The sequence below is a fragment of the Podarcis vaucheri genome, assembly GCF_965113315.1.
Source record: "Podarcis vaucheri genome assembly, chromosome: 12".
NCBI lineage: Eukaryota > Metazoa > Chordata > Lepidosauria > Squamata > Lacertidae > Podarcis > Podarcis vaucheri.
The window spans coordinates 40,790,363-40,813,086 of NC_138750.1; the positions used below are offsets into that span (position 1 = coordinate 40,790,363).

General features: G+C 41.3%; 1 protein-coding gene across 1 annotated transcript in view; it reads left to right on the forward strand.

Moving 5' to 3' along the window:
- Positions 1 to 22,724, forward strand: part of MALRD1 (MAM and LDL receptor class A domain containing 1) — a 226,126-nt gene that overhangs the window by 137,559 nt on the left and 65,843 nt on the right. Inside the window, exons 31-34 of the mRNA XM_082193611.1 lie at positions 1,851 to 1,979; positions 7,743 to 7,904; positions 14,806 to 14,963; positions 18,928 to 19,129. Coding sequence (XP_082049737.1) covers positions 1,851 to 1,979; positions 7,743 to 7,904; positions 14,806 to 14,963; positions 18,928 to 19,129 — 651 coding nt within the window. The remainder of the gene's footprint in view (positions 1 to 1,850; positions 1,980 to 7,742; positions 7,905 to 14,805; positions 14,964 to 18,927; positions 19,130 to 22,724) is intronic.

A 22,724-nucleotide genomic window follows, 5' to 3' on the forward strand; every position in this document is an offset into this window, starting at 1 on the left:
TGTATCTTCAGCCCAGAAGCAGAATATCTTAATACAATTGTTAGCAATAAAGCATTTCCACTTTGCTGGCTCACTTTGGATACACATTGCTCTTTCATCCGTTTACCCAGCACCAAGTTCTCTCTTGTGAATGCTTAAGTTTTATGAACAGGGTGATGTAGCCTCATGTTGTGCACTTTGATAGGTGTGGTGTACGTTCTGTCGCTCAGTCAATATGCTTGTGGGATGCCTTGGTTCGCTGACGTTTGTCAGAAGAACCGCATACCTGATTCACCAGGAGTGGTGATTGTGGCCCAGTGTGGTCACCTGGAATCAGGGGGAGGGGCTGTCTTTTGGCTTCCCGCACAGCCAGTGGATGATTGACCACAGGAGTTGTCAGGAGTCACCTGCAAAATTCAAATGTGAAATGGCCTATTATGGCCAGGAAAGGAGGAGGATAAATGTCGGCTGTACTTTTTCCTAGCAGCGCACTCCAAGTTGGCTTTAGGTGTCTTTATTATGTCCTTCCATGCCCCCCGCCCCAGCTGGCCTTTGTGACTAACTGTACGTGCTCCTTCAATATTATCCTCCATCATGGCTTTTGGGCTGGAGAGGGAGGAGGTCGTTGGGTGTAATCTTGAGCTATCAGTTGATTTCAAAGTGAGTCTTTTAAACTTGTCTGCAGGTATATTATAGCCTCATTCGGGCATCTGCCTGAACATGCATGGGAGCAGGGGTGCACATGCAAGTTCAGCCACCAACTTCTCTGGGTACATGGGCTCCTCTTTGACTTTTACATGTATAGCGCAGCAGTTTGCCGAAGTCTCTAAGTGCAGTAGGTTGAACATGCTTGGAAAATTCCCCAGGATTGGAAATTCTGGCTGATCCTGCGACGTTTTCTGAGTGTGTTAAACCAAGCACACTTTGAAATCCCTTCAGACCTTCACGCTAAACAAATGAATATATTGAGATATGTATATCTGAGTCAGATTTTATGATAGGCCATTTTTTTCTTGCCTTCAGTATTCAGTATTACAGCATTTCAGTGTGCATTGGGTTTAAAATTTATTGTACACCCCAGTCAGCATATCATCATCATCATCCCTTTTTTATTATCAAGCTTGTTTTATTTTAAGTTTTGCTTTCAAGATATAGCATAACTGTAATACAAAAAGTAGGGTTTGTTCAACAGATTAACTGAAATGCAGTACTGTACTTGCATTTAAACTTCTGCTCAATTATTTTCACTGTTTATATTGGCTTGCTAGTTTGAGCAACCAGGAGACTACCTTGCTGGGTGTTTGCGTGTGTCCTAAGCTTTATTTTGCCCCTGCCCCCACCTTTCCTCAACTATACAGGAGCTGGAGCTGGCAAAAGAGAGATTTCCTGACTTACTCAAACTGTAGGAGTCCTCTGTTCTGCATTGCAAATGGCACTGAGAACTCCGTAATCTTGAAAACTCATGATGCAATGGTTTCCTTTGGGAAACGGGAGGAACTCTATGTCCGAGTTTGTGTATGCATATTGGGCTTCTCGTCATTGCTGCCTTTGTTCTATGTATTTTTGTCTTTACTGGCAATGAATGTTATCATACCCCCCATGCATCTGGAGACCAAACAAGGCAAATGAAGTGTTGTCCTCATGCTGAATTGAATTTCAGTCTGCTTAAAGCTTCTCATCCATTAAGCTCTGAATATGGGCAATAGAGCAGTCTAGGCAGGTACAAGCCATCATTAAAAGTGAGCGGGATTGAATAACATCTGTTGGAAGCAGAAAATCACTAAAGTGATGGTGCACAATGGGTAAACAAATCAAAAAGGGCATTCTTTGATTTAATTAAAGTATTGATTTAGCTGTCCTGTTGGTTCCAGTTGGAGAGGATTCTGGGGTGTGCCCTACTGTTACCGACTTCGTATGTTGGAACAAGAAGTGCATTGAATCTCACCTTGTTTGTGACTACAAGGCTGACTGCAAAGACCTGTCTGATGAAGCTGATTGCAGTAAGTACTTCTATCTCTCTGCATTAATGTAAGCTGGTTTTTTTTAAAGCTTAAGTGCTATAAAATAGCTACTCAGGACAGGATTGTTATGAACATGTTGCTTCTGAGCTGGCCCCCCTTTGACTTGCCCCCCCCCTTATATCTGGATACATTTGCTACACCAAAGAAGCTGCAATCCTATGACCACTTTCCTAGGAATAAGCCTAGGAAAGTCAACTAAAGTGGCCCTCCCCAGACCGCACTTGGAAGTTCCATAGCTCATCTGCTCCCCACTTGGCTTCAGGACAGAACCTCCACTGAGACACCTTTAGGGGTTGTATCTTGAGAAGTTGCACGTGCTTGGGGTCGGGGTGGTGCACCATGTCACCTCGCACCCAAAAATAAACTAAAGATTCCACTCAATGCTTTATCTGCTACACAAAACAGCACAAGCACTGCCGGCTTTTATCCTCCAGCACTGGACCGGAGTGAACACTTGTTCACTCTGGTCTGCCACCCAAGCCCTGCCCCCCCCAGGCTCTGATTGGCTAAAATATTCAGAATTCTGGTGGGCTATGCCATCATCCCTCACACCTGGCTGAGGAGGATCCCAGCATCCGGCTGCAAGGGCGAAAGGACTTTTCCACCCTTGGGTGCCATGTCTGACCACAACCGCTGCCCACCCCAAATTTCGGTAAGTGACCCATATTAAACAAACTCTGATGCAGAAGAAAAATATGCCATATAATGCTAATATTTTAAAAACTTTGCCAATTCATTTCTTTAAAAAAATTAAAATACATTTCTTACTTCTGGGTAAGCATGTATATAATTGGACTGGTTCACTTGGCCTTTTGTACCTTCCGTTTCTCCAGGTTGGTAAATCATGTACCCCTCTCCTACCCAGTGAATGCATTTCTACTGTCTAGCATGACAGTGGGTGTAAATCTTCACAGGGTTTTGTATATTCTGATCTCACAGCAGCTATTCTTGCAGTGCTAATGGTAAGAGGTCAAAAAAGAATGAGCTAGAAATGGATGAATCTACTGTATGCATCATTTGGCATGTAGATGTCCAGAATTCTGCTGCACCCCATTTCCGAATTATTCTGTGGTTTTAAAAAGAAATACATGATTTAGAGGTAGAGAATGAGATTTTTAAAAAATGGTTTGGTGTGGTTCATTATATTGGTAGGAGGTTATGCCTTGTTGGTTTGGCTGATATATCATGTGAACAAGAAGTTGTGATTGTTGGCTTTGGGAACAATTAGTTGGTCTTTCATGCTTGATTCCAATTCCTGAGTAGGTATTTATAAAGTAGAATTAAATAAGATAATATGCTGTATCTGTAGTTTATAGTTTTGTTACTTATTTCCTTTGGTTTAACCATGGTGATTACCATGGTCATGCTTAGCCATGCATAGAATTGATGTCCAGCACTCCAGCCTTTTGTTAGATAGATAGATAGCTAGATAGCTAGATAGCTAGATAGCTAGATGATAGATAGATAGATAGATAGATAGATAGAGATAGATATAAATTATATTCCCCTTTCACTTTAACCTCTGAATAAACTGACCAAGAGTGGCTGTATCATTATTTTGCTATGTAAACCTGTCTTAAATGCACCAGTCCATTTCAGTTTGGTCTCAGTGGCCTGCCATAAACAAAATGGTTGGGATGTGCTCAGGTGAAGAGGAAACAGAAATAGAGGTTAACCACTGAAATGGTTACATGTTAAGGAGCTCCTGCATCAGAAATAACTGCATATTTTATTATCAATTTTCCATAGAACCGATAAATCCAGATTAAATTAAGAAAAACGATGGGTTGATACTTGGATGATGATGGCCTGGTGTGGCTGGTGCAGAAAACTTACATGCATGAGCAACGAGGATTCCACAATAAACTCCTGTCTGGAAGCCCCCAGTCTTTCCCTTTTAACCATTTGAACTTTAAAACATTTTTTTTCTGCCTTCCAGTCAGACAGTCTCCCACAGTTGTTATGCCCCTTAAACATCAGCAGTGGTAGTGATGTAGGGAAACTGCATGCGCACCTTGAAAGCACTTTCAATTTTGCTGAACTGCATTCAATTATGCATGGGTTTTATTAATAGCAGGCCTCGGTGCTGATGAACCATCTAGTCAAATGCCTTGGCATATTGAAATGAAAGCAATTTTAGAGACAAATGGAACAGTCCTTTCCCCGTCACCTGTAAATAGATTTGGTTTACATCAAAAAGAAAAGGATGTCAAGAAGGTGCAAACAGGCAAGTGACTTTATCGACCCAGCACATACTGCTCTTAAGTATTTATTGTAAACAATGCAAGCTGAATTACACTGGCAAGATATTGTGATTGAATTATTGTAGCCAGGTGATCTTTTTAGTAGTGATGAAATGGCAAGGCACAACATTTAAAGCATTTCAAAGTCTCATTCATTTCTGCGGTAGACAGAGATTATAAAAGAGTAGCCGCATTAGTCTGTTGCAGCAGAATTTGCAGAGTTTTGTGACACCTGGGAGACCCATTTATCATGCCGTGAGCTTTGGGAGGTAAGAGCCTACTTCATCAGATGCACAACACGGGAGGTGCTCAGTGCATCTGATAAAGAGCACTGGAACTTGGATTTGTCATAGACCCTGATAGTGAGTCTGACACTGATTCAAAGGAAGAAGCAATCCCATATCTGGTCCCCAGCAAAGACCTAGATACTGACATAGTAGACATGCTCTACTATGAACCTGTTTGTTCGTTGCTTTTTTGATATTCCTAAAAGGCCCTGTTGGTTCATGTGGTCTTGTTTGGTGGCACTGCAGCACAGCATAAATGATTGCAATCCCACTGCTTGATAGCTGCCCTGATGGTGCAGTGAATAAAGCGCCTGGGCTCTGCTGCCAGAAGCTCCCAGTTCTGCCCCCTGGTGCCGAGTAGAGGTAACTCATGTGAACCTTTCCCTATGCCTGGGGTGCCAATTGGGTTGGAAAGAAAAGGCCAGTCTGTATTAGTCACATGCCCTCTCCTGCAGTATGGGACCTCACTATATGGAAGTAGCTCTGACATTGCTGGCAAATGTGTGTGAAGAGCACTTTAATCTCTGCTTGCTCCCAGTAGCTGCAAATTGTGGCTCTTGATTTTCTGACACTTATAGAAGAACTGTGCCTCTCAGGGCTGAAGTAGCACCCTTGTGACTACCTGGGTGGCATGGTAACAAGCTATGTCAATAGCATTCACCTGGCATCTCCTGCATTCAGGTCTGAGCAGAGTCAACAATCCCATTTAGCCAAGAGTAATACTGCCCTGTTCATTCAGTTAGGAATACGTTTAACAAGTACTACCGCAATTACTATGCTTTATGGTTTTGCATTGATCTGGCATGCTAAATAAATCTCTGTTGTTTCCTTTCTACAAGAGTGCTGGACTATTCTACTGCATTGTTGGTTGTTGAAGATACCAAAAGTAATCCCACCTATTTAGATTGATTTCTTTTGCTCAGGCAAGGTGGTTTGTAATTGAAGACCAGATTCATTTATAGTCACATAATAAAAAGTGGGGAAATCGAGAGTTTTTCAGATACCAAAGGGAAAAAAATCAATTTAAATTAAAGTCTTTTCAAATTCAAGTTAGCTCTTTAAACTTTTTCAGTTACAAGAATGAACAAAATACACAGAAAACATTTGAGCCTTTAGCACTGCTTCCCACATTTTGATCTAAGGTGCTTTCATGCATCACACAACATTTTCCCAAAATCCCTTTCCAGTGTCTAAATAGAGAAATCATTTAGTCCGATGCCTGATATATGCGAGCCCTTGCTCCTTAATAGACAAGAGAGTGTGTTGTCCTGCAAGTAGCTCTATTTTATCAAGCTATATATTCATTATTTTTGTTTTACTTCTTTTTCCTTTGACCCACAGGAAATATCACTTGGGGGCTATAGCTGATGGTGAGCAGAGTCTGAGGCCCGGCAGGGTTGCCTAGTTCTTTCCCTCTCTCGGCTGCCTCATTCCTTCTCTACCTTTCCCTTGTTCTCACTTGCCCAGCAATCCATTCCCAGAGGGACAGCCCTAAGAGCAAGAGCAGGTCCACAGTGTTTGAAGTGACAAATTACACTAAGACTCTTGTGGAATTAAGCCAAGGGCCAGAGTGGAACCCTACAGACAGGACCTCCTATCCATGTGTTTTTTGTTTTGCTTTGTTTTTTTAAAAAAACATACATAAAACTGGGGGAGTTTTGCAGCAAATGCATTGCTGTCAACATCTACTCACCAGCAGCAACACCCCCCATAAGTCAGCCAGTGAAGAAGGATCAAGGTAGCAGAAGGAAAGATTCACATTTATGTCAAAACAACAACAAGTGAATGAGAAGCCAACTGGTTTGAATTCTCACATGTGTATAAGGAATCTTACACTTCCAACAGTGCAGATGCACCTGATCCAAATCTGGCTTCTGCTGTAGGTCCTTTCGTATGTTAACTTCCCTCCATGGCACCCAATAACAGTGCAGTCCTCTACTCAGAAGTTTAATGGTGCTTACTCCCTGTGTGTTTAGGATTGCAGCCAAAGCCACCCACAATGATTATGGCCTTGTTACTAGGTCACAGCCAGGCTAGGGAAATGCCCAAGAGAATCCAAAGTCACATGTGTGAAATATTTGGTTTCTCTCAAGTCTGTCTTTTTGGGTGAAGGTCCAAACATTAGTTTTCTTCTTACTATTTAAACTGGCACATATTTCTGCTTTGCCTGTGCAAAGACCTGCTTATATATCTCTCTCACCATCTGGAAAACCTGAGTGTTTCCCCCCAAAGCAGCAATACTTCTTTGCAGGGAGGTCATTTATCATCTTAACATATGTAAATTTGGAATTCTGCCGATGAAAGTTGCACCAGCTAACAAAGTTGTACTATCATTATTTTGAAAAATGTAATCATCGTTTTTGACCTCCATCTGAACTGAGGTGTCTCTCTCTAGTCTCCTTTTGTAAGCAGGTAAGACTCTTGCATTCGGCTGAGCTTCTGGAGACTCGTGGTGACTTCTTTCTTTGGCTTTTCATAAAGTTTCAGATGTTATTTTTACTATTTTAGTTGAATTATTTTAGTTTGTATGGATTGCTATCATTTTTATTTATTTAATTAATCGATTGATTTATTTTCTATACTGCCCTTCATCTAATTATCACAAGGTAATTTTCAATATAAAATAATAATAATACACAACATAGTAACAAACAAAAGCAATAACACACAGTTTAAAAGGCCATAGATTTCATTAGCCAAAGACCTGGGAGAAGAGGAATGTTCTTGCCTGGCATCTAAAGATATGTAATAAAGGTACCAGATGAGCTTCCCTGGGGAGAGCATTCCACAAGTGGGAAGCCACTACAGAAAAGGCCTGTTCTTATGTTGCTGCCCTCCGGACCTCTCACAAAGGAGGCACATGAAGAAGGGCCTCAGATTATTATTGCAAGGTCCAGGTTGGTTCATATGGGGAGAGGCAGTCCTTTGTATCTTCAAATGGTTGTAAACCACTTTGTGAACAGACTTGTAGTATTACAAGTAAATAAATCAAGGATGGAGAACTGGATCTGACCAGTTTGACAGGTAGATGGGACTGTCCACTTGTAACAATGCAGCAGGTGACCCATTTCCCCCACCCCTCCCCCCAATGGTGTGGAATTAAACCATGCAGGCACAGGACCCAATGATTGTTGGGCTATCAAAGCACCATCCTTGGCTCGAATGGAAGCTTCAACGATAATAAATAAATGTGGTTTTCTTTGTGTTGCCAGGCCAATATACCACCGTCCCAGGAAGCTGTAACTTTGAAACACAAGGCCACAACTGGACTGCTGTGTGTGGATTTACACAAGATCCCGAAGATGAATTTGACTGGGACGTTCACAGCAAAGCTGTCATAGAACCAGGAGGTCCACTCAAGGATCACACACCAGGTAATACGCTGTTTTGGGGAAATGATTGAAAGCTGTTATTCCTGAAACAGATATCCTCAAGCCATTTGCTGAATGAGCCAGGTCAGTGGTGGACACAAAATCAATTTTGTGTGCTGTGCAAGGAGGCAAACTACGGTGAGCAAATGCTACTGGGAACTAATTGGAAAATGCCAATGGATGTTTTGTTTTCTTTGGTGACAATGCAAGCATAAATAAGACACCACAGAAGACAGAGGAGAGATGGGCAAAACAGAATGCATTGGGAAATAATAGAAAACATTGGAGGTAATTGGAGGTTGCAGAGCTTTGAAAAATTAAAGGATAAGGTGCAAAATTGGCTACACTATGCCCAAATTAATGAGGTTTTTAAGCTAGATAAAAAAACAGGATTCCAGGTGGAAAAATCGAAACTTGAGACAGAGTTGTTAGAACCAAAGACCAAGGTATTATCGAGAATGTACAACTTGCTGCTTAAATGGAATACTCAGGATGAGACAGTTAAATCAGCCATGATAAAATGGGCTCAAGACATTGGTTACAATATTATGTCTGAGGACTGGGAAAGGTTATGGACCACCGGTATGAAGTTTACGGCATGTAATGCCTTGAAAGAAAACATTATGAAAATGGTATACAGGTGGTACATGACCCCAGTCAAGCTCGCTAAGATATACCATTTGTCTGATAATAAATGTTGGAAATGCAAGGAGGCTGAAGGGACATTCTTTCACCTCTGGTGGACTTGTCCAAGATTGAAGGCCTTTTGAGAAATGATCTATAACGAGTTAAAAAAGGTGTTCAAGTACACCTTCCCCAAGAAACCAGAGGCCTTCCTTCTGGGCATTGTCGGCCAGAAGGTGTTAAAAAAGGATAGAACTTTCTTTATGTATGCTACAACAGCAGCAAGAATCCTTATCGCTAAGCACTGGAAGACCCAAGATTTGCCCACACTGGAGGATTGGCAGACGCAATTGATGAACTACATGGAACTAGCCGAGATGACTGCAAGGATCCGAGACTTGGGAGAAGAGGCAATGGAGGAGGACTGGAAAAAATTTAAAGACTATCTGCAAAAGTATTATAAGTTGTATGAAACATAAGACGCCGTATGATTTGGAACGTTAGCCCCAGCAACGAAATTTAATTATCTATGAAATTGATAACATTTATGAAAGAATCAAAGTTTAAATGGGTAAAAACGACATTATGTTATATCTTTAGAGTAAATGGAGAATAAGAGATTTAAACTTAAATTGCAACTGAAAATATAAAGAAACACACGAAATAAGGGTATAATTTGCTGATAACTCTATTATCAAGAATGCATTATGTGGGAGATGTGGGGAAGTCCAATGGAAATTTGAAATAAGTTCCTGAAATGGTCGTGATTTTCTGTTCTTTTTCTTTCCTTTCTTTTTTCTACTTTGTTCATTCTTTTGTTCTTTCTGTAATTTGGAAAAAATGCAATAAAAATTATTATATATAAAAAAAAAAAGATTTTGCCTGACAGTGCTGCCTGAACGGGAATAAAATAAGACAGCCTGACGTGGCCAGTTATCAGCTATTTTCATCATTGCTTTAGTTCACAACAGACAGTATAATTTTATAGGTTGTTCTTTACAATGCAGCCCTGGTGATAGCATTCCCAATGCTCTGCTATGGTTGGGTGCATTTATTTATTCATCTCTTAAGAATGGGCTGCTAAATAATACATAAAGATACTAATTAATCAGAAATCCTTGGGAGAAAATACTGTTCTGGTAGATTAAATATGCCTTCTGTACATTTGCCTGCATTTTTTAAAATAAAAAAACCTGTTAATTAAAGTGGCGCTTGTAAACTTTCCCCCTTCTAGGCCTATTTTGATGAAGAATTAAGAGTAACAAATAGTGTAACAATTGTTGACTACTGTGGCAACTGGCGCATCCAGTCTTCTGTTGTAGTAGGCTTATTTGTGCAAGTTGTCTAATGGATTTTCTAAATACTTCCATGGGTCATCACACAAGCATGATGAAGGAAGTATTTTGCTTTGATGGCTATAGCTGTCATTGAAAAAGAATTCAGCTGAGTCCAGCTGATTCACACATGCATCATTTGATCATCTCTTGATTACATACCACATGGCTCTCAGCTGAATGTGTGAAACTCTCTCCATAGAAAGATAGTGACAAGGCTCACTAAATACCTAGAAAGGCAGAACAGGATTACAGTAGCAGGTCTCCCCAACCTCTGTGTCTTCAAGTCAGGTACAGAGCCAAATGCACATAAGCTCTAGATAAAGACGGTTCGCTGAATGAACCAAGGAGGTAAGGACTGCCACTGAACCGCCCTTCACATTTTCTGTGTACTATACTCTTGCCTGAATAGAGCTATTATTTTTGAGTTTACTGTGGATGACAAAAAGTTCTAGCTGTGGGGACAATTGTGGCGATACTAGAAGTATTTGTTGTTGTTTGCATCCGTCTGTCTTGAGAGACAATGGGGTTCATCTCTGGGGAAGTAACCATAAGCAGCACGGAAGTAACCTCCCTAGGGCACAAGCCTGGGAAGTGTGTATGGAGGCCCTGGGCTGCCCAGACAACAGGACCTCCCTCTCGGCCTCACTGATGTGGTACACAGGAAAGCACAGCAATATGTTTGACACCAGCTTGGCTGCAGGAGTTGCTGGAAGGAGGCGCACAAGGCACCATCCAATCATCTTAAGGACTCCACTCCAGATTTGTGTAGGGTATACTTCTTAGCCTTTTTTTCTCCCAAATATATCCTGCAAGGCTGCTGAGGTTTAGGTCACAGTTTTCTTTCTCCTAGATGGGCTATCTTCCCAGGTTGGTGAGCCCCATCTGCCCCTCACTTCGCTCTAGAACATGTGCAGAAACTCATTTTGACCGTTGGACCTACTGTTGTTCTCGTCTTTGCATGTAAGGGAAGTCCAACCTTGCTGTATACAGTGGTACCTCGGGTTACATACGCTTCAGGTTACATTCACTTCAGGTTACAGACTCCGCTAACCCAGAAATATTACCTTGGGTTAAGAACTTTGCTTCAGGATGAGAACAGAAATCGTGCTCTGGCTGCACGGCAGCAGCTGGAGGCCCCATTAGCTAAAGTGGTGCTTCAGGTTAAGAACAGTTTCAGGTTAAGAACGGACCTCCGGAATGAATTAAATACTTAACCCGAGGTTCCACTGTACCTACATTACTAATCATATATGTTATAAAGAATGTTTTGCCTTTTTTTCTATAGACCAACAGAGCTTCAGTTATAGACTCCTTATCCATTGCAAATTTTTAGGCTAAAATTTGGGTCCTCCTTGAGTGTTTCTGCTTTGCTTGAACTCTGAGGCCCTGCTCCAGTTCCCTCAACATTGCAAGGCAGGGTGGGGCATCCCATTTACTCAAGGTTTTCAAGCAGCCCCACACAGCACTCTTGCTTGAGCTTCCAAAAACCGTTTCAGACCTTTCTATTGACTAGACTAGAAGGTGTAGCCAAATGGCCTCTTGTTAAGCCCCTTCACATAAACCCACTAAAACTGTCAGATCTGGATTAAACATGCTGTTGATTTGCTCCAGGAAGGTGATGTTTATGTACTTAGTAAAGATACCTGACAAATGAAGACAAAAAGTCAAATGACACATCATGTGGGAAACTTGCAATCAGGATCTTGTGAGGGTTTTTTTTTTAAATTAAAAAATAATAATATTTTTTATTAGCCAGGAAAAGTGATTAGACTGGCATTTCAGTACAGGGAGGAAGCTTTAATACTCCCCCTCCCCCATGCCAGTTTCCCAGTTTCTCTTCTACACTCTGTCCAAGACATGGGACAATATGGGGGTCACTGATACTGCATAGCCAGTGGTGTTTTGTTCCTAGACAGTTGTATGCTGGAATTCTTTAAATAAGGTAGAGATGGGGAAGCTTAGGCTCAGGGGCCAAATCCATCCTTTCTGGCCTCTCTTATCCTACCTTCAGAACTATCTTCAGACCACACCCTTCACCAGCCTTGCTTTGCACCCTTCTTGAATGCTTCTGCCTTCCTTGAACTCTGAACTTACCTGAATAGAGGACTGAGTATGAAGAAACTAACCTACTGTACAAAGGGAAAATTTACACTCACCCCCTTTCCTTCTGACCTTGCCCACCACTGGAATGTGGTCCGCAGAAAGTTGCCCAAAAAGCAGTTTGGTGCTATGACTGAAAAAACTTTCCTCAACCTGGAATAAGGGAATGAAAAACCATTAGATAACCTGCTTCAGGGAGTTCAAAGTGTTCTTCACCCTTCTTTGTGACAGTTGTCCAGTGGTATCTTTTTAGGGTATCTACTCATAGCCCAGGATAGGCAGTGAGAAGTGAGCATAACCCTTTTAAATTTGTGTCACAGGAGCATCCTTAGCCCCAATATCAACCCTTATGAAGTTATCAGCCAGAAACCAGGTTGGCTGATTCAGGATACATACCCATCGCCTATGCCAAAGCTGACTTGCATCTGGAATCAATAAAAGTTGTAGCCATTTCAATCCCAAGCTGGTGCCATGTCATTTTTGCTGCTTCTACACCTCCAACCACCTCCCCGGAGGCCCGCTGTGCCTGGGTTTGCAAAGATGATGGTTTCTATTATCCCACACAGAAGTGTGAGAGAGATAGTCTAAGGATGCTTTAGCTTCTAATGAAGTGCACTTGTTAGAACTTCCTTAGGTAGCTCTTTCTTTTGAATTAATCTCAAAGTCTTAATAGGTTTGTTTGCAATTCTTTTCCTGCAGAGGAGTGCCATCAGCATGACTTCATACAGACTGAGTACCGGATGCAAACATATTGTTCTAATTAAAGATAAGGATGAGGAATTTGAAAGAAACAAGAGGGGCTTAATAAACCTAACAATATTTTGAAGAATTAAAAAATGCCATTGTGGAGACGATCTATATGTCTCTGTATCGAACGTCCTTAGTATTGACCATGTTTTGCAGTTGTACATAAATAACTAACAAACAGAAACTTTTGGAAGCATTATTTGGCTCTGTATTTCCCCCCTTTTTATTAGAAAACAGAGGGAAAATATTTAACTATTAAAGTAGAGATGAAAAGGCCGTGGAGTGTTTCTGTCAGTGTTACAATTTGTATAAGTAAAATTATTAAATATTCGTTATATATCCTTTCATTCATTATGCTATATAATTGACAATCCAAGCAGATCTAACAGCAGTGGTTTTCTTTTCACAGAAACTGGTCACACTGCCACTGCCAAACATAACTGACTCCTGTACCAAACAATTATATAATTAAACAACAGTCCCAAAAAACCTCACAGCCTTCTGGAACATTTGATTTGTCTTTAGAAAAGATAAACATTTTAAGCGCCATTCCTGTCATTTCCTTGTTGCTTTCTAGACCCATAAGGAAACCTCAGTGTTTACCGCAACTCCCTTGTCTCAGAAATAATTGGCACAATAATCTAGTGATCTTTCCTACCGCAGTCCCTGATACAGTGGTGCCCAGCAAGACGAATGCCTCGCAAGACGAAAAACGCGCCTGACGAAAGGGTTTTCTGTTTTTCGATGCGCTTCGCAAGACGAATTTCCCTATGGGCTTGCTACGCAAGACGAAAATGTCTTGCAAGTCTTGTGATTTTTTTCGCTCCCCCCCTTTTTCTAAGCCGCTAATAGCCTTTTAGCCGCTAAGCCGCTAAGCCTTTAATAGCCGCTAAACCGCTAATAGCGCTAATCCGCTAAGCCACTAATAGGGTTGCTTCGCAAGACGAAAAAACCGCTAGACGAAGAGACTCGCGGAACGGATTATTTTCGTCTTGCGAGGCACCACTGTAATATTTTTTTGCCACAATTGATTAGACATATCTTCAGTGATGAAATGGTCCTCTGAATCTACTAGCACAATTCTGGATTTTGCATTCCTAAGGGCAGTGCCACAATTAGGGAAAGGGTTGTGGTCACCCAGGTAAAAGATGGTGGCTGGGTCATCCTTAGAGGGGTTCAGGAGTAAATCACACTGTAGGGGGCACCCCCTTTCCTTAATTTCCTCCTGCTACTACTGCCACTGCTCCTCTTCATGGTGATAGTGGTGGTAGCCTCTCCTCCTGTGCCACTTCCATTTTTTTAAATTTACTTCAGTGGTAAGGCTATCTGCGTCCCACTCTCCCTTTCTCCTTTGCTGTAGGAAGAAAGGAGGTAGAGAGGTAAAGAGCCTCACCAATTGAGTAGAGGTCTGTCCCCCAAAGTGTTTGCCATGGGTGGTTGTTCCTGTTGTCATCCCCCCCCCCGGCCAGCCTTGGATGCTGGGATGTGGGGAAACCAATGGTAACAGCCTCCAGCTGCTTCTCTTGAGCCCCCCGCCCCAGCCATTCCTGTCTGTTGTGTGTGCCATGAGGCCTGCCCTACTCTCCTAAGCTAGCCTGCTGCCCTCAGGTGCGGTGGAAGATGCTGTTCCATCACCAGTGAAGAGTCAACTGCTTGTCTGGTCTGCTTCTCTATGTTGAATTGGGGGAGGGCACCATCTTGTCCTTCCAGTCAGGCAGCAAAATGTCCTTCATCTACTTATTTATTTAGAAATCAGCTTTTCCCATAGATAGTTGTATGAATATGCACTAAGTCTCTGCTGCTAGATTCATAAAGATAACATTCCCTAGTCACTCTGGTAGTACGTAATGTCACAATTGTATTTCAAATTAATCCAAAACTACTGCTATTCCTTGGATCTGCATTATCAAGCAGATGGATCAAAAATCCCCACTCATTCAGCTACAAGCATACATTGAAAGTCTGATTGTGAATATAATAACACGCTTAAGAGTTTAACAAGATAACGTCTTGAATCTGACACCCTAAGAGAAAAATGTTTCCTTTTGTTTTAAAACATTGTTAATACTAACAGGATTTCTTTTGTCTTATTGAAGGTAATGGGCACAATTTTTTGTATGTCAATTCATCTACTCAACAAAAAGGGGACAGAGCAAGAATAGTTACCACCCAGTACTTCCCAGCCAGTCTGGGGATATGCACATTGCGCTTCTGGTTTTGGCCATTTAATTCTCCTGAAATTGGATTGTTAAAGGTAAGCAAAACAAGGAATTTAATATCTAGTAGATTATAGTTGTATTATTCATCCTTTTCTTGGTTGCCAGTTCCATTATTTGCCACACTATAGTCCAACCTGCTTGAAAAAACAAAGTCAACATTGGCAGCGCTACGATATTCTCATTTCAGAAGAGCTGTGCATGCAGTCCCTCCCAGTCACTGTACACAATCTCAAGATAATGTTCTTATACAAGAACAACTTATCAACTTATTTTCACACCATCCAATCTGTTTTGCTAGATATTGCATGTGGAATGCAATGGAAATGTAATGTAATTGAGGGTGGACATATCTTTCCATTTCAGTTTCTCTCAATTTCTCATTTTTTCAGTCTTAAATTCAGTTCTCCACTTTTCAATATCAGTTGGTGGTCTTTTTTTTATCCTCATGAAAAGTCATCAGCATTCTACTGCAGATTTCTCCTAATACACTCATTAAGACTGAAAAAAATTAGCATTTTTGCAAAGCAGGTTTCCCTAATAGTGTATGTTATTTTCACTAATATATCCCTTTTTATGAACTTATATTTTAGTATTTGAATTTTTGTACATCTTACTCTGCTGGGGAACTGCACTGCAATATTTGGAGAAGTGCAAATTTCAAAGGATGGCTTTTGTTTCGGTTCTGTTATTGTTTCAAAAAGTGAAAGTTAGATAGGTTCACCTTTAAATGCAAACTGAATCACATTTCTCCACTATCAGTAAATGAACTGCATTCATTCCTGCACTACTCATTTTTTTACTAAGGTGTATGTGTGTGTGCTGAACATTGGCTGTGTGATTTGAGTTGCATGTTCTGCGCTGCTGGAGAAACCTGGAGCAAAGCAGCCTTGACTGTTTTCATCTCCATTGTGACTCCCATGGCTCTCTGTGGCTTGTGTTTTTCTTTGAAGCAGCTGTGGATTGGTGTTCCATGTTTGGAACTAGAAAGCTTTTCTAGTAATGATGGTGAGGTTCTGTGTACTCAGAAGATTGCTTCTAATGGAAGCCTTGTCCTTGAAGCTACAGATCTTAGGTATATGATACTTGAAGAACCTCATATTGTTACCAGCGTCCAGAAACTACTGGATTGCTTTTGCAGTAGTTATTCTACTTATTTAATAATACATGCAGAGCATTGACTGCTGAAGGTCACTTTTATGTTGCTCCTGAATTTTGTGCAAACCAGTCCAGGGACCATACATCAGCCATTAATGAGTTTTTCCTGTGTTGAATTTTGGGGACTTTCACATTATACACAGTTACTTGGCAGTATATGAAATTAATCCAGGATTTTTAAATGCATTTTTTTGTGACTTTGTAATATAGTTTTTAATAGTTATTATTTTGAAATCCTTTGCATCAGGTTCCTGTTACATAATTTCCAGAGTGGCAGCTGTGTTCATCTGTTGCAGTAAAAATCTCAAAGAGTCTTGTGGTGCCTTAAAGACTAACATATTTATTATGGTATGGTATAAGTCTACCAAAAAAAAAAAAAGGGTAGTGTTTTAAGTATCACAAGACTCATTGTTTTTGCAGATGATAAAAAACAGATTTGTCGGGTTTGTTTGTTTTTTAAAAAACCTTTAATAATTATTTCAAGTGGTTGTTTTCTCTGGTGTAAGCATACTGGTGTTGTAAAATCATGTATCAGAGGCAGCATTCGATGAATTCCTCTGAAATACAATAGCAACCAATCAATGCACCAACAGATACAAAACTTGGAGAGTGGAAATGAAAACCTAGGAACATTCAATGTATATTTCTGGCAACACAAAATTTATTTTCCTTAAGGGACAAGTATAAAGGTACATGGTGTAATGCTGTCTGCTGTTCTGTTGAAGAAGCACAGCACTTCTTCTATTGCATCTCTATTGGATCTCTTCCCTAAAGCGAGTGCCAGGTGTTTCACAGGGATACCCTATTATTTAGGCATTGCAGACATTAATTGGTGCGTAGGCAGGAAGCAACCTCACAACAGTGTCTTGGAATTAAGAGATACCAGTAAGGCAGCTAGAAAGCAAAGTGCTTGTTTTTCAGGGAAAAGTCAAAACATCTGAGAAGCCCTAAAACAATAAGTGGTGAGGATCAAATGAAACGTCTTGTACATTTTTAAATAGAAAGAGTTTTAAGGCAAGTCAAATAAATGCCCACGGCATCAGAAATAAATTTAATATTCCCCAAATTTAAAGAATAAATTCATGCTGGTGGAAGCCTCTTCCACACATACGTTTCTGTCATGACAGCCAGTGCCAGACTCGTACAGTTACATTCTGGGCCCTTGTACACATAAGCAAAATGCGTGTAAGTGGGGAGCCCACTGCAGTACTGTACATACAGCCTCCCGCCCAACAGCTGTTGAGTGAGGTAGCACAATGCCAGCGAGAGCTCCTGTGCACCATTTTGGAGCCCTTGGGTTCTTTTTGTCTGGACTTTGGGCTCTGGGGAAGGTCTCCTTGTGAGCCACAAGGAATTTCCAGCTCTCTCCCACCATTTCCGGTTAGAATTGAAATATTTTCTGATGCTATGCATCTACACAGTCGTACATAAGTGGTCATGCATAAGTGGTGACTAACCTGGTTCACAGCGTTGCTGTGGGGATAAAGTGAAGGAGAGCTTTATGTATCACCCTGAGCCTGCAACCCTATACAAACTTGTCTGGGAGCAAATCCCAATGAAGCTTTCAGTAGATAAGCAGAGGATTGCACAATAAAAACCTTTGAGGAAGAGAAGAATATAAAGGTATTTCCCCCCCCCCAGCAACTCACAAAATCTACTTCTTCCAATGCAAAAAAGGGAATGATATTTACCCTCCTCCGTTACATATTTGTACTGAGATTGAAAGAGCGAGGCTGTCAGATGAACCAATCAGTACAGTACTCTATTTATTTCTTAACATTCTCAGTATCAGATCTTGGCACCCCATGTTACTTTACTACCTAGCTAGAACAAGTTGAGGAGAATAATTGCAGTTTCCCTGTTCAGCATCCCTTCACTGCAGTGCTGCTTGAACATACTGCCATAATACTGGAAGTTAAAGCAAAAATTAATTCCCCTTGTGATAATATATGTCCAATATTTCAGTTTTCCAGCTTGTTAGGCAGTTCATATTACATAAATTGCTGTGAACTGGGGTGTAATAAATTACAGCAGAGGACAGGCCAATTTCATTAAAAATGACTAATTTTTTTATTACTCCATCTCACTTTTAAGGAAGGAAAACACAGAGTGGATCAGCAAATTTTTGTACTATTTCCCATGATTTGGAAGTGATACCATGCTGTTCTGTGAAATGCTGCTTAGCAAATTCAAGTTTACTTCTGCCAATCAGATCCTATAGCAGTTCCAAGGGGAGGAAGAAAGGATAAAACCTCAAAAGGATGGCTGAGAAGATGGTTTATTTTGGCTTACTGATAAATGCTTCTATGTTTATAAAATCTATCATCGCTATCTTAAGGAGCTTGGTATTGAGCCATCAATTATATTGTATGTGCAAATATGTATTAGGAGATATTTACCCATTTTTTTGAACTTGTATCTGTGAGTTTTAGAAGAAATAAAAACAACATTTTCAATGCATTTCTAAATAAGGGTCCCAAACCTTTGGAGATGAAAGTACCAGAGACTTCAATAGGTCTTTCTTTTTATTTAAACTCCTAGACCTTCTTGACCAACAGCTGGCAACTCCCCACACACCCTAAAAACATCCCTGGCATAACACTACATGGGGGAGTATTTAAAATCCAGTTGCTAGAAATGCCCCACTTTTGCTACCTACTTCTCCCTCCATCAATCAAGCTATTTCTCTCTCCCTGTTCAAATACCTCCTGCTTTATCCTCCACTCTCCATATAATATATTCTCATTGCTATCATGAATATGTGATTCCATCTTTCTTGGGCATGCATTATGACACTTCTGTACTTACTAAATTGGTGTGTTTTCTGTATTTGGCTATCAATAGGTGTATGCCATTGAAGAATTTGGAATGGATATATTGATGTGGGCAGCAACTGGAAATACAAAAAATACATGGACATATGCAAATGTGGTCCTTTCCAGCAATAGTCCTTTCAAAGTGGCATTTGAAGCAGAAGTAGGAGCTAATGAGCCCATCGAATTTGCTCTCGATGACATTTCTTTCACACCAGAATGTGCATCAGGAGGTATGTAATTCTACAGATAAGTCACTGGACACATATACCTAACTCATTATCTGTTTATTAATACATTTATAATAGGTACCCTCTTTGATATAAATACTTTGGGAACAAGTATGTTATTGTACACAATACAATTGGACTCCCCAAGATACTCAAGTGGCCACTGCATTTGATGTGTGTTTCTAACATGAGTAATTCTCTTTCAGGAAAAAAACATGTGTGAGGCACCTCTGAGGACCAAGCTACATGAAACAGTGATAGGGCCACCTGCCACTTACTTCCCCTTAGTACTTCTCCCTATGTATCCCCCACACACCCACATCCTGGGCTCAGCTGCATTACGACCAAGCAGTTTTCCACTTGTCCTGCTTTCTAGGCACAGGTCTGAGCAGTTTTCTGTTTGCCCTACCTCTCCCTGGGAAAAGCTGCTCTTTAGCACTGAATCAGAGCAAACATCAAGCCGCTGAAAACCCAATTGACATTTGCTCCAATTCAGCAATAAAACCCGGGTTTCCCCAGGGGAAGACGGCAGGACAAGCGGAAGTCTGGTTGAGCCCTGAGAGAAAGGGGAAGAGATTGCAGGAATGTAAACCATGGACACCCCTTCATGGATCACTGCCTTGCCGTGGCGAAGGGGCTTGAAGAACTCAGAGAAGCTATGAACTACGCCGAGCAGGGCACCCAAGATGAACAGGTCATAGTGGAGAGTTTTGACCAAACGTGATCCACCTGGAGTAGGAACCGGCAAGCCACTCCAGTATCCCTGCCAAGAAAACTCCATGGACAAAGACAACAGGCATATAAAAGTTATGACGCTGGAAGATGAGCCCCTCAGGTCGGAAGGTGTCCAACATGCTACTGGGGAAGAGCGGAGGACAAGTACAAGTAGATCCAGAGCTGATGAAGCGGCTGGGCCAAAGCCGAAAGGACGCTCAGTTGTGGATATGCATGGAAGCAAAAGGAAAGTCCAATGCTGTAAAGAAAAATATTGCATAGGAACCTGGAATGTAAGAACCATGAACCTGGGTAAGTTGGATGTGGTCAAAAATGAGATGGCAAGAATAAATATTGACATCCTGGGCATCAGTGAGCTAAAATGGACGGGAATGGGCGAATTCAGTTCGGATGACTATCATATCTACTACTGTGGGCAAGAAACCCGTAAGAGAAATGGAGTGGCCCTCATAGTCAACAAAAGAGTGGCGAAAGCTGTACTGGGATGCAGTCTCAAAAATGATAGAATGATCTCAATACGAATCCAAGGCAGACCTTTTAACATCACAGTAATCCAAGTTTATGCACCAACTACTGGTGCTGAAGAAACTGAAATTGACCAATTCTATGAAGACTTACAAGACCTTATAGAAGTGACACCAAAGAAGGATGTTCTTCTCATTATAGGGGATTGGAATGCTAAAGTAGGGAATCAAGAGATAAAAGGAACAACTGGCAAGTTTGGCCTTGGAGATCAAAACGAAGCAGGGCAAAGGCTAATAGAGTTCTGTCAAGAGAACAAGCTGGTCATCACAAACACGCTTTTCCAATAACACAAGAGACGACTCTACACATGGACATCCCCAGATGGGCAACATCGAAATCAGATTGATTATATTCTCTGCAGCCAAAGATGGAGAAGCTCTATACAGTCAGCAAAAACAAGACCTGGAGCTGACTGTGGCTCAGATCATCAGCTCCTTATAGCAAAATTCAAGCTTAAACTGAAGAAAGTAGGAAAAACAAAAACCACTGGACAGGTAAGATACAATCTAAACCAAATCCCTTATGAATACACAGTGGAAGTGAGGAACAGGTTTAAGGATTTAGATTTGCTGGACAGAGTGCCTGAAGAACTATGGGTGGAGGCTCGCAACATTATACAGGAGGCAGCAACTAAAACCATCCCAATGAAAAAGAAATGCAAGAAAGCAAAGTGGCTGTCCAACGAGGCCTTACAAATAGCGGGGGAGAGAAGGCAAGCAAAATGCGAGGGAGATAGTGAAAGATACAGTAAATTGAATGCAGATTTCCAAAAAATAGCAAGGAGAGACAAGAAGGCCTTCTTAAACGAGCAATGCAAAGAAATAGAGGAAAGCAACAGAATGGGAAGAACCAGAGATCTGTTCAAGAAAATCGGAAATATGAAAGGAACATTTCGTACAAAGATTACCATAATAAAGGACAAAAGTGGTAAGGACCTAACAGAAGCAGAAGACATCAAGAAGAGGTGGCAAGAATACACAGAGGAATTATACCAGAAAGATATGGATGTCTTGTACACCCCAGGTAGTGTGGTTGTTGACCTTGAGCCAGACATCCTGGAGAGTGAAGTCAAATGGGCCTTAGAAAGCATTGAAAATAACAAGGCCAGTGGAAGTGATGGTATTCCAGCTGAACTGTTTAAAATTTTAAAAGATGATGCTGTTAAGGTGCTACACTCAATATGCCAGCAAGTTTGGAAAACTCAGCAGTGGCCAGAGGATTGGAGAAGATCAGTCTACATCCCAATCCCAAAGAAAGGCAGTGCCAAAGAATGCTCCAACTACCGCACAATTTCACTCATTTCACATGCTAGCAAGGTTATGCTTAAAATTCTACAAGGAAGGCTCAAGCAGTATGTGGACCGAGAACTCCCAGAAGTGCAAGCTGGATTTAGAAGAGGCAGAGGAACCAGAGACCAAATTGCAAACATGCGCTGGATTATGGAGAAAGCTAGAGAGTTCCAGAAAGACATCTACTTCTGCTTCATTGTTTATGCAAAAGCCTTTGACTGTGTCGACCACAGCAAACTATGGCAAGTTCTTAAAGAAATGGGAGTGCCTGATCACCTCATCTGCCTCCTGCGAAATCTCTATGTGGGACAAGAAGCTTCAGTTAGAACTGGATATGGAACAACTGATTGGTTCCAAATTGGGAAAGGAGTACGGCAAGGCTGTATATTGTCCCCCTGCTTATTTAACTTATATGCAGAATTCATCATGCGAAAGGCTGGGCTGGATGAATCCCAAGCCGGAATTAAGATTGCCGGAAGAAACATCAACAACCTCAGATATGCAGATGACACAACCTTGATGGCAGAAAGTGAAGAGGAATTAAAGAACCTTTTAATGAGGGTGAAAGAGGAGAGCGCAAAATATGGTCTGAAGCTCAACATCAAAAAACCGAAGATCATGGCCACTGGGCCCATCACCTCCTGGCAAATAGATGGGGAAGAAATGGAGGCAGTGAAAGATTTTACTTTCTTGGGCTCCATGATCAGTGCAGATGGTGACAGCAGTCACGAAATTAAAAGACGCCTGCTCCTTGGGAGAAAGGCGATGGCAAACCTAGACAACATCTTAAAAAGCAGAGACATCACCTTGCCAACAAAGGTCCGTATAGTAAAAGCCATGGTTTTCCCAGTAGTGATGTATGGAAGTGAGAGCTGGACCATAAAGAAGGCTGATCGCCGAAGAATGGATGCTTTTGAATTAGGGTGCTGGAGGAGACTCTTGAGAGTCCCATGGACTGCAAGAAGATCAAACCTCTCCATTCTGAAGGAAATCAGTCCTGAGCGCTCACTGGAAGGACAGATCGTGAAGCTGAGGCTCCAATACTTTGG